The following is a 14,024-nucleotide window of genomic DNA, read 5'->3' on the forward strand; positions in this document are numbered from 1 at the left end:
CATCCGTTTTTTTTTATAAAATCGAAAAATTTTAATATCGCTATAAATTAAAGTATTAGGAGTGAAAACTAAGCGTCTTTTGCTATCTTGTTACTTATTGAAAAAGTAGTTAATTTCAATGTGAAAATGTCGAAAACTGCGTTTCCACACGGAACACCAATGAAAACAATCGTTAGTAGGTATAAACATTATCTATAAAGTAAGCATACTGTTCGCTTTGAACGCAAGGGCTTGATCAGCTCGAAATTTACCGATTATTCCACTGATCCAAGTGCTAATCACTTTCTGAGCTTTGAATTTACCAGAAACATCGATCTTTTGACTATCACGCATATACAAAATCAGGCAACACCGATATTAACTGCTGCTACAATCATCAGTCCCAACCTCATTTCTTTGTTTACATTTGTAAAATCAAAATACACAATAAAAACCGGCTATTTTTTTTTAATTAATTAGATAATGTTAAGGTATATTTTATCATATTTCCGCAACCAAGAGCCGGAATTATCCAATGACGACGTTACACAAATTTTGGCTCAAGATACGGAACACACCAACCACTGGAGAGATAATTTGGGGCCCAAGGCCCCCACTCACCGGGAACAGTTCAAAAACGAATACAATTTTGCTACAAAGACTGGTGTGATCACTGGCCACAACGATGATACCTATGTGATAGACAATTTACTTGAATTCACTCCGGAAGATGAACAGTTCGAACTGGGAGACACTGTGTCCTACCAGCAGCTATTTTCAGATGGTAATTATAGTATTAGAATGATAGAAAAGAAGCAATATTAAAGTGCGATTGGTCAGAACTAAACGAAAACTACTTGAAAAAACTTGCAATTGAAGTATATGTTCTCGAAATCTATGACTATGAGGGTATCAAAAAAAAATAACCTGACGAGGCTCTTGTTTAGAACTGGTGAGTTGTTCGGACTTTTAGGCCGCCGAGGAAAATAATTTCTTGCTAATGTTTCGCAAGCGTAAATGGCTTGCATCTTCAGAGAAGATGTTCATATGAGCTAAATTATTTTCTTCTCTACGACCTAAAAGACCCAAAAAGTCACCAGAGATACAATGGGGGTGTTCATTTTTCACATAGATGACTTATAAAATGACTTTGTAAATATAATTAATCTACTTTAAAACACTTATAACAGTACCCAATAGAAACATCTGAAAATCATCTAGAGAAGGCATTTGTGTAAAAAATATCAAAAATTCTAATTCACGCTGTTAATAACTTAACGTTTCCAGCAACAATTTATTCTATATGCGTTTGATATTTATCTTTAATAATTTATAAAAACGCTGTGAACAATGGGAGCTGAAACTATTGCTGATTCATGCTTGAACTTTGCTTACTATGGATCTGAAGATAAATGGAATAAATAAATTGGTAAACTTCTCGCCAAAAAACAATACGCAAATATCCAATCCTGGTACACGCCAGACTGATTCACAATATGTTACATGGACTATTTAATATATTCATTGCGTCCTGACGGGATAAAGCAAATCGACTGGCCCGACTTTGAGCCCATTTTCAAAAAGCGTTTGCTTCCAAAACCGCTTTTTCAGTCGTCGGTTAATCTAAAAAGACTTCAGAGCTTAGTTATTTCGCAGAATAATAGTATTATGTAAACGTAAGGTCCTTTTTAAGGAGCAGTCCAGTGGCGTATTTTTTTTTTAGTTGATGCACTAATCATTTATTCACAATTTTGTGCCCTTTGTCAAATCTTGTAGCTTTCATAGTTGTTGCGATAAAAAATATTTCTGTTTCCTTGCCACTTAACAATGTTAGACTTTGACCAAGAAATCATGACACAATTTAAAGACCCTGTACAAATATGTATATTCATTTTTTTGCTTAACTTATAACGTAAGTTTTGATCAAGAATAGAGCCATAGCTCTATTCCGAAAATTATTCAAATCGGATGGTCAAATGAGAAAATATTCACCGCCAAAGTTAGAGAATCTTTAAGCGTTTACGCCATGCGTTAAATTTGCGGTTCAGTGTATATTTGTGCGTATTTTTGTAGGTTTTGAACAGTGTCGAAGTTCGCAAGTTTTACCCATCGCAACCTTTAGCTATTCTTTGCACGTTCGATGCTCTCTTTACGATTAATTATTGTTTATCCTATTAGAAACAAAGATAGATCTCTTGCTCGCAAAATCTCATACGTGAGACTTCCTGGGCTCGGTCTCTACAGCAAAGATGCTCACGGTTTAGAGCGATATTAACCGGGTGTTCCCACACTTTAGGCATTTTTGCTGATAGTACAACTAAAGGAAGTAGATGGAAGCAATGCATTTCCAAAAGTGGGAATGTTTTTTAACGCTGGGTTTGATTTTATTTAGATTATGAAGATTATGGGCCGAAATTTGCCGGGTGCTGCTTTAATTCATCAAAAAGGTTCAGATATTCACTTGCTCTGCCGCTTCGTTTATATATTATTTATCCAATAATTTCTTCCTTGTATTAAGTAGAGTTCTCACATATAATTTGCTTGTTAGCTGAAGGTAGAAGTTGTTCAGGTGGCACACAAAATTGCTTGCTTGTTTCTAAGGTCGGAATCTTTAATCGTCATTTGCTCGACCGTTGCAGCCGAGTGGTGCTCCCATTAGAAAAATATATCGTTTGCTTGTTCCTTATGTCTAAATATTACCACGTTAAAAATCAATTTCATCTGGTAATAGTATTAAAAGACAATGCTTTGTTTCTTTTTCTTCACTTTTACTTATTTTTCCCACTTTTTGGAACTCTCAGTTTTTTAACTAATGCTCCGAAATAACAAACTATATTTTTGACCGGAAAAAATCCATTTGATGTATTTTTAATCTATTATCTGGACATTTCTCATATTCAGCTGTAGAACCGTAGCAATTTTCCACAGTTTGTAGCGTTTTTGACTGAAAATGTTTCAAATTGATATAAAATTCCCAAACTCTAACAAAACTCTGGTCCATTTACGCTAATTACAAATTAGATATGAGTTTCATCGAGAATAACTCCAGAAATTTGCATAGGAAAAATCGCAATCTACAATGTGAATCTTATAAGCAACGATTGGGACAGAGTGGCGGAAAAACAGTCAATTGTAACAACTCGCATTATGATCAGCAAAGTGGAAAGACGAGATAAACGGATCATGATTCTCACACCTGGAAATATTAAAGTAGATTTAGACAAAGTTTCTATTGAATTCGTGCCATCCGTTGGGGACTGGCTGGAACTGGACGTAAAATATGAAGTCGATGAGCAGACTTTAGATTTAAGTGGCAAAGTAATAGAAGTAAATAAAATATCCCCAATAAGGCCCCATATACAGTCTGGTAAAATTACTTCTTGGGACGCTTTGGAAGGGACTGGTTCCATTAGCAGTAAGGTAAAAAACTGATTTAGCAGGAAACGGCGCCCCCCTTGACAAAAGTATACTATTGCAGATATTTGTCGATAAAAATGCGATTAGATGCGGGTACATACCTGTAGTCGGGGATCAAGTATTAGCCGAAATAATCGAGTCTGACCAGCTCAACTGCACTTGGAGGGCTTTAAAGATTCTGCCTGAACACTGGAGTAAGAAAGTGCAAAGTGGGAAAAGTGCGAATGTAAGCAAAATGAAGGAGAGTCATCCAGGTCTGGAAATTTCCTATCCTCCACTCACCTTTGACAAATTAGGAGTTTCCAAGTCGTTCACCATTGCCTTAAGCAATCAGTCTCAGGATTTACTGGAACTCAAAGTCGTGGAAACATCAGAATGTTCCCAGGTGCACTTTGCTGAACCAATTTTGGATAATAAGCCAATCCTTCCCGGTGAAACTTTAAATTTAAATGTGATTTGCACTCCAAAAACCATGGGCAGTTCCAATGAGTTAATAGAGTTTCAATTCATTGGTTTTACAATTGGAAAGTATATAAATATCCAGGTAAACTCCCATAAAACTGGAGGAGTTTACAACACGAATACTTCAATAAATTACTCAAATTCGTACCAGAGCACAAAACACCTTGTAAGGTAGGTAAATGTAAGTAACACCATATGTTCTCTGTTAAACGCACTGGAAATTTGCAGTGGTCAAAAATCGTCAAAAGTGCGCTTTCACCTTGTAAGGATTCCAGAGTACGCTGCCCCGAAAAAACTCTTAGATTTGGTGATAAAATATGGACAAGATCGAGACAATCCAAGTTTTATCGAGGAGCTTAAAGTGGCGAAACCGAGTCTATTTACCAACTTAGTAAGCACACCTGTTGTTCATTCGTACTCAAAATCGTGTAAACCCTTTTAGAACCACATGAACTATGAAGAAAAATTCCACACTCTCCTGCACATGGAAGAAATAACCAACTTAATGCTAATTAGACAATACGATCAGGATAGAGCTTGCTTTATTAAAAACGGCGAATTTCTGATGTTGGAAATTGAAAATTTAGCTGAAAGAAGACCAAGTATTGTTTTAGGTATGAAATCAAACAGCCAAAGCACTTGTATCAACAACAAACGGTTTCAGGCGATAGAATTATAGCTAGCGACACTTTAACTCAGACCAATCAGGAATACGAGGGAAATGTCTATAAAGTGGGTGCCAAACATGTATATTTGAAGTTTTCGTTGCTGTTCCATGATAAATACAACGGCGAAGACTATTCCATCAGAGTTATACCAGGTATTTTCTTGTTTCTTCTAAAACATATCGTTTGGGGAACTTGTTTCTAGGCCGCGCCTCCTTTAAACGACAACATCACGCGGTGTATTTAGCGGCCAGGCACTTGGGAAGAAAGTGGCTCTTTCCCACGCAAGTAGTGCAAAAAGAGCCGCAACTGAACTTTGTCTATGAAAGTTACCTCAATGCTATTGAGGAATCAAAACATGCTGCTATAAGCAACAAACACAGTGAAAATTCTGGAACCACTGGGCATTTTAAGGCAGACGTAATCAACCAAGACGGAAACATTGTAACCAATATTGACGAAGCGCAACCGTGCAAACTGGAATGGTAATTTAGGAGATTTAGAATCCGATGGTGATAGAATGAAGTGTTTGATTTGTAGGTACAATCGTCACTTAAACTGCAAGCAAAAAGATGCCGTAATAAATGTACTAAAAGGTACATCGAGGCCGTTGCCATATATAATTTTTGGCCCCCCTGGAACAGGCAAAACTGTTACAATGTTAGAATGCATTCTGCAAATTGTGCGACTGATTCCAAACAGCAGATTGCTAGTTACGGCTCCGTCTAATAGTGCTGCTGATTTGATTGCTCTAAGGCTAATTGGTAAATATATTTGTCCTCATTATTCAGGCGTGGGAAATGAATTTCTATGACGAATAATGGGTGGAACCAGTAAAAGTAAGTCTGAGAAAGAGAGATCTTTTGCTGGCGGAAGTTGTGCTTGCTGTCCAAAATGTATTTCAGATTTTTTCAGGCGGTAGTGTTTTGTCGAAATCAAACGATGTTGCATCCAATTATTGCTAAAAGCTCGCTAAAGGTATACAGGTATATTTTGGATGTTAAGCACAGGAGTAATTGCTTACAACAGGAGTAAACATTTGCATAATTCAGACGAAAATCAGTCTAATGAATTATTTTTCGCAGGCTGTTTGTTGGGTATTTCGCCTCAAAATATGTTTGTCTTTAAAAAAGACAGAATTTCCTCACGTCTTTTCTGCAACTCAATGTCTGATAAAGCCGCCCAAAATATTCCCAAAGTTTAAACATTTCTTGTGAAGGAATCAATGGTTTAATCGGAACCAAATCCACACTATCAGTAAGCCGGTGCTTCTTGTATTGAATACTGGAACCCAAATTTCCATATCTGAAGCGGTTCTTTTGCGAAAAGCGTCAGATGAGCTTGATGTAAAAAACTCAAAGTCTTCCAAAGTTGAACTTTAACTCCGAAAGAACCAATAGCTCAATCGACACCAAATCCACCCTACGAGTCAGTTGATGAATATGGGACTAAAAGTTTCTATGTACATAGAAACCAGGGGCAAAGTAATGCTAAGCTTACCGAAAGCTGCGTAGCTTCACCTGGAAAGAAAGAAGAAAATGGGTTTAGTACAGCAGAAAATCTGTGCAAAACCAAACTTATTTGAAATCAGCAAAGAAAAGAGAGAGAAATATAAAGAATCCATAAAAGTTGAGTGGCTTGTCGGAAAACTAAACTCAGTTCAAGCTAAAAGATTTCTAGATTAGCGATCATTCTTACCGGCTTTCTGCATGCTGGCGCCCTATCCTCCATGTTCTACCCATTATTCCTCAAGTTCACTACACTTGGAGAACAATGATTCTATATTTCGCATCTAAGAATGCGATTATCGATCAATTTCGTCCACCGTCGGTAGCAAAATGAACATGCATACACTTTTTCGAGAAAAAAGACACCGAACTACAGAATAAACATGATTATTTAATCATTTAATTCTTCGCCCTTTCGATGATTCACGCTTTACTTGGCAGTTCGGTTTCAGTTTGTTTATTGTCTGCATTTTTCTAGAAAGTGTCTGTTCGCATTGCAATGTTTGCAAAGGCAAATTTCACGTTCCGACTTAACGAAAGTCAACAACTAAACGAAAAACGCTCCAAGAGCCGATCTTTCACTAATTTAATTTTAAATTTAGACCCATTTATATTTGTCTGAATTTCACTCAGCTGCAGTGATTAATGTACAACGCCAAAACTAAAATTAACAGCGGAATTAATTTTGTTTTTGTAAAAATATTGACTAAACAAGAAACCGCGAAGAAATCACTAAAAAATGCAGCTATTGCTCAATTTTCGAGCGATGATAGAAACCAACGAATTTCAACTAATTAAAAATGTCCTTTAACTTCTTTCTCTTTAACACAAGCGCAATTTGAGGTACGGCGCAGTGAGACGCGATGAGTTATAACTCACCAACTCATCTCATCATCTCAAAAGCGCAACTCATCACATTGTTACCCAGGCCTACTTGCCAGTGCCATAAAAATCAAGTCGTGATCGATTAGAGTTCTATTGCTATGATTTTTCAAATGCTCGTTTCTCAGTGGACTCAAAGGTTGAAAGCTGAGAGAAAATAAGAACTGATAGAGCCTTTTTTCGCTATTTCGAGTGCAATAAAAAATAAGTGGCTATCGATTACGGTTCTATTGCTATATTGTTTTCAAATACCCTCGACTTTGTGTTGGATTTGGAGGCTCAGAGACTGCACGCTTTAACAAGAACCAGCAACAAAAATGGAAAAAATTTTGCAGAAATAAGTGTGTCACGTAGGGTTTTCTTGCTTTGAATGATGAAAAATCAGGAGAACGTTTGGTCAATTTCAGGAATTTAGCTAATTCCAGTTCTGCAAGCCAAGAAATGATTTAACCATTTATTACATATTTTTTGTCCTCTAACTTTTTTGGTTCTTTTGAATGCTACAAAAAGTACTATTCTACCGATAGGGTTCCCGGGTTAAACATTTTTTTAAAATTTAAGTTAAAAGTTTTATTTATTATTATTAGAAATTAAGTTTCTGCAATCTGAGAACAAGATTAGCAATACTTCGAATTTAATTGAAGTTTTAGGTTCTCATAGAGTCTTTGTGGCACATTTCTATCCACCAGTAAACTCTTGCAATAGTTTTTTAAAAAATGATTTGGTGAGAGGTTTGATTATCCGAATTCAGTGACATAAAAATCCAAATTTTAGGCGCTCAGAGTATTTTTGGCTCATTTGATGCTCATGTCGCGGAGAGCAATTTTCTATCTGTTAGAGTTTATCCGCGATATTTTTTAATATGCCGATTGGTGTGAATAATTGCAAGTTATCAGGAGTACACACAGGCCATTGTAACCGTTGGTTTACAAATATTGGCCTCATGCGATCAAAGAAATTCAGTTTCAACAAAATAAACATATACATTTTCCAACATGATGTGAGTGAGACTCTTTGAATTTTTTGATTGGCGGCGAATTCTATAAAATTTTTCATAAAATATAGTCCAAAATTTAAATAAACGCCTGAGTGTGTCTGATAATGGAGCGTTACACGGGACATGTTGACACAAAGTGTTTAATCTATTTATAAAACACGCGCATAAGTGATGACTTGAAAAACCTGAAGAGCTCAATAAGGAAAAAACTGTCATCAATATCTCTTCCTCAGAAATTCGTTTTCCGCACTTGCAGATTTCAAGTTATAAGTCAGCCTTATAAAGAAACGCTAAACAGAAATAAATAAATTCTCACTCTTTGTATCTATAGATTTTGGAATTCTGAAGCCTGGAGACTTGGTTCGAATAGTTTCAATAAACTATGCCGTTGGAGAGAACATTCCGGCGAAATTAGTGCCTTACTGTGCCACAGCAAGTGTGGCCAAAGAAGGCACAGAAGACGAAAACATCCTTGACCAAAATGGCATGACTTTTGGTAAGTAGGATGGGGTTTACTAAATAATTATTTAAAAAACTCAAAGTTAAACTGAAAGTTACTCCAGGTAGATTAAATTCAAGTTAAACTTTGTCTCAAGTACGCTTGTCGAGGTAAAGTGGCGCAGTCGGTAACACATTTAAAATCCTTCTTAGGTATATTAATACCAACAAAATACATTTTTTTAAAGTGTTCTTGTTAATCGAGAAACATAAAATTCCAAATCTCTTTTCTATTAAGAAACTTTTCTTATGAGAATAATAGTAAATATGGCAAATTTGGATGAGACAAACACTCCTTTATTAGCAAAACTCCAGTAGCGTCATCGTGTATAACTAAATTTACGAGATTTGAGCTTTGACTTTTTTTCAAAAACCACTGGTTTTACTAGGAGGTCCCTTTGAGAACTATATACTAACCTGCTGAGTTATTTTCAGATTGTAGTAGGGAAGTCTTGGGGAGACACAAGATAACAATATCAACCTGCTCAAGTGCTGCAACTCTTCACATGATGGGCTTCCCGCGCGGTCATTTTACTCACATTTTCGTGGACGAAGCTGGCCAAGCTGCCGAGCCTGAGGTGATGATTTCTATTTCATTTTTGGACAAATACATTGGACAGGTTGTGCTAGCAGGTAGTTATTTCAATTAGAAGGGCGCAGCATACTCAAATCAGTTTTATCGATCTCAAAATTATCAAATTCTTCCAGGTGACCCAATGCAGCTGGGCCCAGTGGTTCTTTGCAAAATAGCACAACAGTGCGGCTTAAGCGAGTCGTATCTTGAACGCTTGACAGATAGATTTCCCTATAGCAGGGACATTCAAGGCTTCCCTACCACTGAAGGTTTTGATCCTCGCCTGGTTACCAAACTGCTGCATAACTACCGATCCGCCAGCGTTATTTTGAACCTATTCAGCGAACTGTTTTATCATGGAGATCTGATTGCTACCGTGAGTTGTTTGGGGGTTTTTTGAGCGGTTTTTACGTCTGCTCATTTTTTAGATAACCGAACGCGATAGCCCGGAGTATAGATTGCTCAACTCCTTGGCATCTATATTGCCTAAAACTGCAGATAATGCTGTGCCTTCGGTGGTTTTTCATGGAGTAGAAGGGGAAAATTACCAAACCCCCGATTCTCCATCCTGGTAAATCAGCTTTTTTCTCTTAAATAGTTGCAGATTGCTTAGCAATTTTCTTCAGGTTCAATCCGCATGAAGCGGCGCAAGTTTTCTACTATGTGAATGAACTGTTCAGGCTAGGATTGAGCGAGAAGAATATCGGCATTATTACTCCCTACACCAAACAGGTATATTTGTTCTACCGATATCCAACAGGGTAAACATGTGCCAATTTTCAGGTGAAGGAAATTCGCGAGCTTCTCAAAGAAGCCGAGTTCTCCGTGCCCAGAGTGGGCACAGTGGAGGATTTTCAAGGTGTAGAATTCGACGTAATTATACTCTCTACTGTAAGATCTTCGCAAAATCACGTTGCTCGCGATGTTCAGCACGGCTTGGGGTTCTTATCGAACCCTCGGCGGCTCAACGTCGCTCTTTCGCGACCCAAATCTTTGCTAATCATAATCGGCAATCCCGGATTGTTGGCCTCTGACACATGTTGGAGGCATGTTATCCAATACTGCGTAAAAAACGGCGCTTATACAGGATGCACTTTTTAAACACATCAGGTCGAAACGAATGTTTATTTTCGGTTAGAATAAAACTATTGAGTTAATACACGTTACTTTATTCTTCCTTGCCTCTCTTCAAGAAGTTCTGTACAGCGTTTGATTCGAATATTATGCAAGATAAAAGGGCTCCAGTGCACGATCCTATCCAATATGTCACTATATGTTCAACTGCGGTATTTCCCACGCATCCAAACTTTAGCGAAGTGGCCAATGCGGGGTTAAAATAGCCGCCTGATATGTTGAAAGCTGGAACAGTGAATGGTTTTTGCATTGTTGGGATTAGAAGCGAAACTTCTGTTCATATTTGCGTCTATTTGGTAGTAAAATCGCCCAGGTAACAATAATAGCCTGAAGGCCTCTTTTGGTGAACAAAAAATTAAATGTAAAGAAATCGCGCCAGACGTTTGGAGTCAAAAACGCCTAAGTGGCGCTTGGGTTGGTTTAGAGAGACCAAGTGATTAATTATACATATAATTATTTCCAATCATTATGTCTTCTAGGTCCGGTAAACAAAAATATTGGAGTTTTGAGACAATGATAGTGGGTATATGTACTTATTTAGACTCAGAAACAGATCGATATGCTACGGACGAGGAATCTGATTTGATACCAAGTGAAGATGAGACTCATGCGAGTGATAATTCCCAATCACGTAATGAAGCCACTAGTAGTAGTAAAGTTACGTTGAGTAGAGTTTAGCGATCAAAATGTAAGGTGACGAATTTTCTATTTTAGTAGCCCCTAATGAAGAAAAAAAACGTGAAACGAATGGGAAAGAAGAATAGGCTTTCTGGCCGATAATAAAGGAAAGAAAGTTGTACAGTTCATCAACTTATGACCTATAGACAAGTTGTTCAACTTCAGCCATAAAAGAAAACCTAAAAGAAAGTAGACTAGAGATAAAAGAAGATATTTAAACAAGCATATTAAGGATCCGACAAAGGACACACAAAATCAAAGTATAAAATGGAGAGACATAAGATGGTTTTTATTCAAAAATTTATCATATCAGCTTTCCTTTAAAAAAAACCTTTGATGAGGACTCCATTTTTCCAGTCAGAAAAACGCTCAAAAATGTTGGTCGTCCAGTAAATAATTCAAGCTTAGAGCCCCTTTACCATAAAACAATAAAAATTAAATCTGAGAAATGGGAGAATTTACAAAAGACCCATGAGTCAAACCCGCAAAAATAGAGAAAAACGAGGTTTGCAAATTGAAAATGTCGCAGAACAAGATAATAATTACATGAATTTGGTGCCAAATTACGAGTAAATTTAGTTTTGTTGCTAAACATTTTTGTGAAAAATATTCCAAAAAATAGTCCACTTTGTCGTTTTTGTATTTTTTCAAAGTTTGTTTTACTCCAAAGGCCAAACAACCCAACTACTTTTTTGCTTAAATGTATTTAAAAAAAAGTTTTTAATGCATTGAATAGTTGTTAAGTGTTGTACTTCATTTGACTCATTCTATAACACAGACTAATTTAATTTGTAAGCTAAGAATTTTCCATTGACGATTTGTTTCTAACCCGTTCAATTATTAGTGGCGGCTTACCTAAAACAACCATAGTGGTGGCAAAGGCAGCATCAACAACCCCACTGCACCTGAAGGACTTTTCTGCCAATATTTTCGACATTACCCTGCAGAGGCATGTAAGGGCGCATTCTACTATTGCCCCCATAACCATATCGACTTGTAGGTCTGCCGCACATTCCTCGTAAGCTTTATCCTTGTGGGTTTCCACTAGTTCTATAGCCCACAGTACTTGCACATATCTGCAAGAATTTTCCATTGGAGCCCAGGAAAATTGCGGAAAATTCAATTGAAAATTACTTAAAAGTTAACAATGCTGCCACTAACTGAACCCCGATAATGTTCAATGCGGACTTCCAAGTTCTCTGGCCGGCAAAAGCTTCTTCCATTGGGCAGTAAGGGCAGGCGGTTGCGTCCCCCCATTTCGTAGACCACCAGATCGTAAGTAACAGCAGAAATAACGCGTATGCATTGACTCCCCAGTTATCTGCAACTGTTTTAAGTATTTCAGTAAACATCCTAGCGATTTTCTATGCCCAATATATTTACCTATAATTAGCTCGAAACAGGCCGCACAAAGCTCAAAAGTAGCGACTAATTCCAATAGGAGTTGCCTCGCTAGTGAGTCGCTCTTGGTAAAGGCTGTCACTAACTTTCGGAGTTGCGACGCTAAGTACAGCGTAACTAGTATGTAGATAACCGATACCGATAATGGATGCAATCCGAAAACATTGTGCTTCTTGCTAGAATTGGAACGGTTAATCTTCTACAAGCTCAAATCAACCACAATGATGGTTGTTTACTATACGGTTCACCATGCTAGTTGGCCACCTGGTTAAATAAGGAAAATCGTTTACATACCTATTACCTAAAATGCCAACGTTTTTTAAAGCCTTAGCTAAGAGCCTGGGGAAGCCAGCATTCGATTTCATGTCACTTTAGAATATTTAAAGAGAATGAAAATGAATGGCAGCAAAATTCTACTAATGTTCCTACTATTCGTTGTGTTTTATGATAGTCCAGTTATAAGATCTGGTGTATTAATAGACTTTTTGGTCACAGATATAATGTAGTTATTTTTAAATTTACACTTACCGGTGTGACAGTGCACTTGGAGCTATTTTCGAAACCGTGTTAAATCTTCTTGAAGATCAGCGAGCAATAGGTCAGTCCAAAAAATTCCTTAGTACTCATAGGTAGTAAGGTCCGGATAGAGCGAACTTCAATAATTGAAAAACGCGCTTATCGCTACACTTTCTTAAATTTTTGCGACCGCATTGAAAAACGGTCATTTTGCGAAAATGTTAAATGATGCGTTATGATAAGATAAATGTACCAAGAACATTTTTCGGTTCCGCAGCCTAACTACGATTTTATTGATTCTTTAAGCATTCACTTGTTGGCAAAGCTTGCAAATTATTTTCTCCGTATAAGTTCATGCCAAGCCCGATGAATGAAGTTGAGGGCATCTAAGGGCTCATGGAAAACTTCTTATCTCTGTTTATTGCTTCCAATTTTTTCGTTTGTTTTGTTTGCCTGCATTATATTATTTTCTTCCCTGGGCTCCAGTCACAGTGTGAAACAAAAAAATTTGTATATTGTTTATTTTGTTACGTTTCGGCGAGACAACAGCGCCATCATCAGATTTTAAAATTCATTCAAACTTATAAATATATACTCATATAGAAATAAACGATATACAAAAATTTTTGTTTCACACTGTGACTGGACCCCAGGAAAGAAAATAATATAATAACAATTACTCGCAGTCAGGAAAATAAATCAAAATTTGCCTGCATTACCACTTTATCGAACTGGTTGATCCATGGGTTGATTTAAAAGAAGTTCAACATTCACTGGTTTTCATCTTTTTTTTTAATTGAATTTTTTTTTTGTCATCTAGGATTGGCTGATTTTTCTACTTGGACTTTTCACCCTTTTTTCCATTTAGATACCATTTTTGGGTTTCCGCAGCAGTAGAACGATTTCATTGATTCTTTAAGCATTTGTTGGGAACTTAATTCAAACCCGTTCTATTGTTTCATAATCGCTGGCTTGCCGATTGCAACGCTGTCTATTGCTTCCCATTTTCTCATTAGTTTCAATTTTCTGTACTGGAATTTTACAGAATGGACCCCTTTTTGACCCATGAATTAGTACCTGAGTTAATTTAAACTAACTTTAATTTGTTTTCGCTCATTTTGATCATGCTAATTTTCTTATGGTATTATATAGTTCTTTAACCGATTCAAGAAGTTCGTCCACAAAAGATCAAATATTATGCAAGCGCTGCTGTTTGAGTGCCTTTTCTTAACATAAACCTGACGTCCTGATGTTAAGAAGACGGTAGATTTAGACAATCTCATTAATTTATTTTTTTACCAGTTTCAGATGTC

The 14,024-nt window shown here is 36.9% G+C and overlaps 2 protein-coding genes across 2 annotated transcripts; one reads left to right on the plus strand and one right to left on the minus strand.

Annotated features, from left to right (window-relative positions):
• Nucleotides 1-414: 414 nt before the first annotated feature.
• On the plus strand, nt 415-10,139 carry LOC109535905 (probable RNA helicase armi). Its single transcript, XM_048669726.1, has 14 exons — nt 415-763; nt 3,041-3,399; nt 3,458-4,029; nt 4,087-4,249; nt 4,301-4,472; nt 4,523-4,678; nt 4,729-5,008; nt 5,064-5,287; nt 8,242-8,406; nt 8,844-9,041; nt 9,117-9,358; nt 9,411-9,553; nt 9,609-9,714; nt 9,766-10,139. The coding sequence occupies exons 1-14, from the start codon at nt 463-465 to the stop codon at nt 10,081-10,083; spliced, it is 3,399 nt and encodes a 1,132-aa protein (XP_048525683.1). The 5' UTR covers nt 415-462; the 3' UTR covers nt 10,084-10,139.
• Nucleotides 10,136-12,854, minus strand: LOC125505618 (aquaporin-11). The gene is made up of 5 exons (XM_048669727.1): nt 12,490-12,854; nt 12,178-12,371; nt 11,929-12,121; nt 11,650-11,870; nt 10,136-10,341 (listed from the first exon to the last, which is right to left on the minus strand). The coding sequence occupies exons 1-5, from the start codon at nt 12,558-12,560 to the stop codon at nt 10,151-10,153; spliced, it is 870 nt and encodes a 289-aa protein (XP_048525684.1). The 5' UTR covers nt 12,561-12,854; the 3' UTR covers nt 10,136-10,150.
• Nucleotides 12,855-14,024: the final 1,170 nt, after the last annotated feature.

This window comes from Dendroctonus ponderosae, unplaced genomic scaffold (genome assembly GCF_020466585.1).
Source record: "Dendroctonus ponderosae isolate FM_Combo_2020 unplaced genomic scaffold, Dpon_F_20191213v2 Dpon_F_20191213_9, whole genome shotgun sequence".
Taxonomy (NCBI): Eukaryota; Metazoa; Arthropoda; class Insecta; order Coleoptera; family Curculionidae; genus Dendroctonus; species Dendroctonus ponderosae.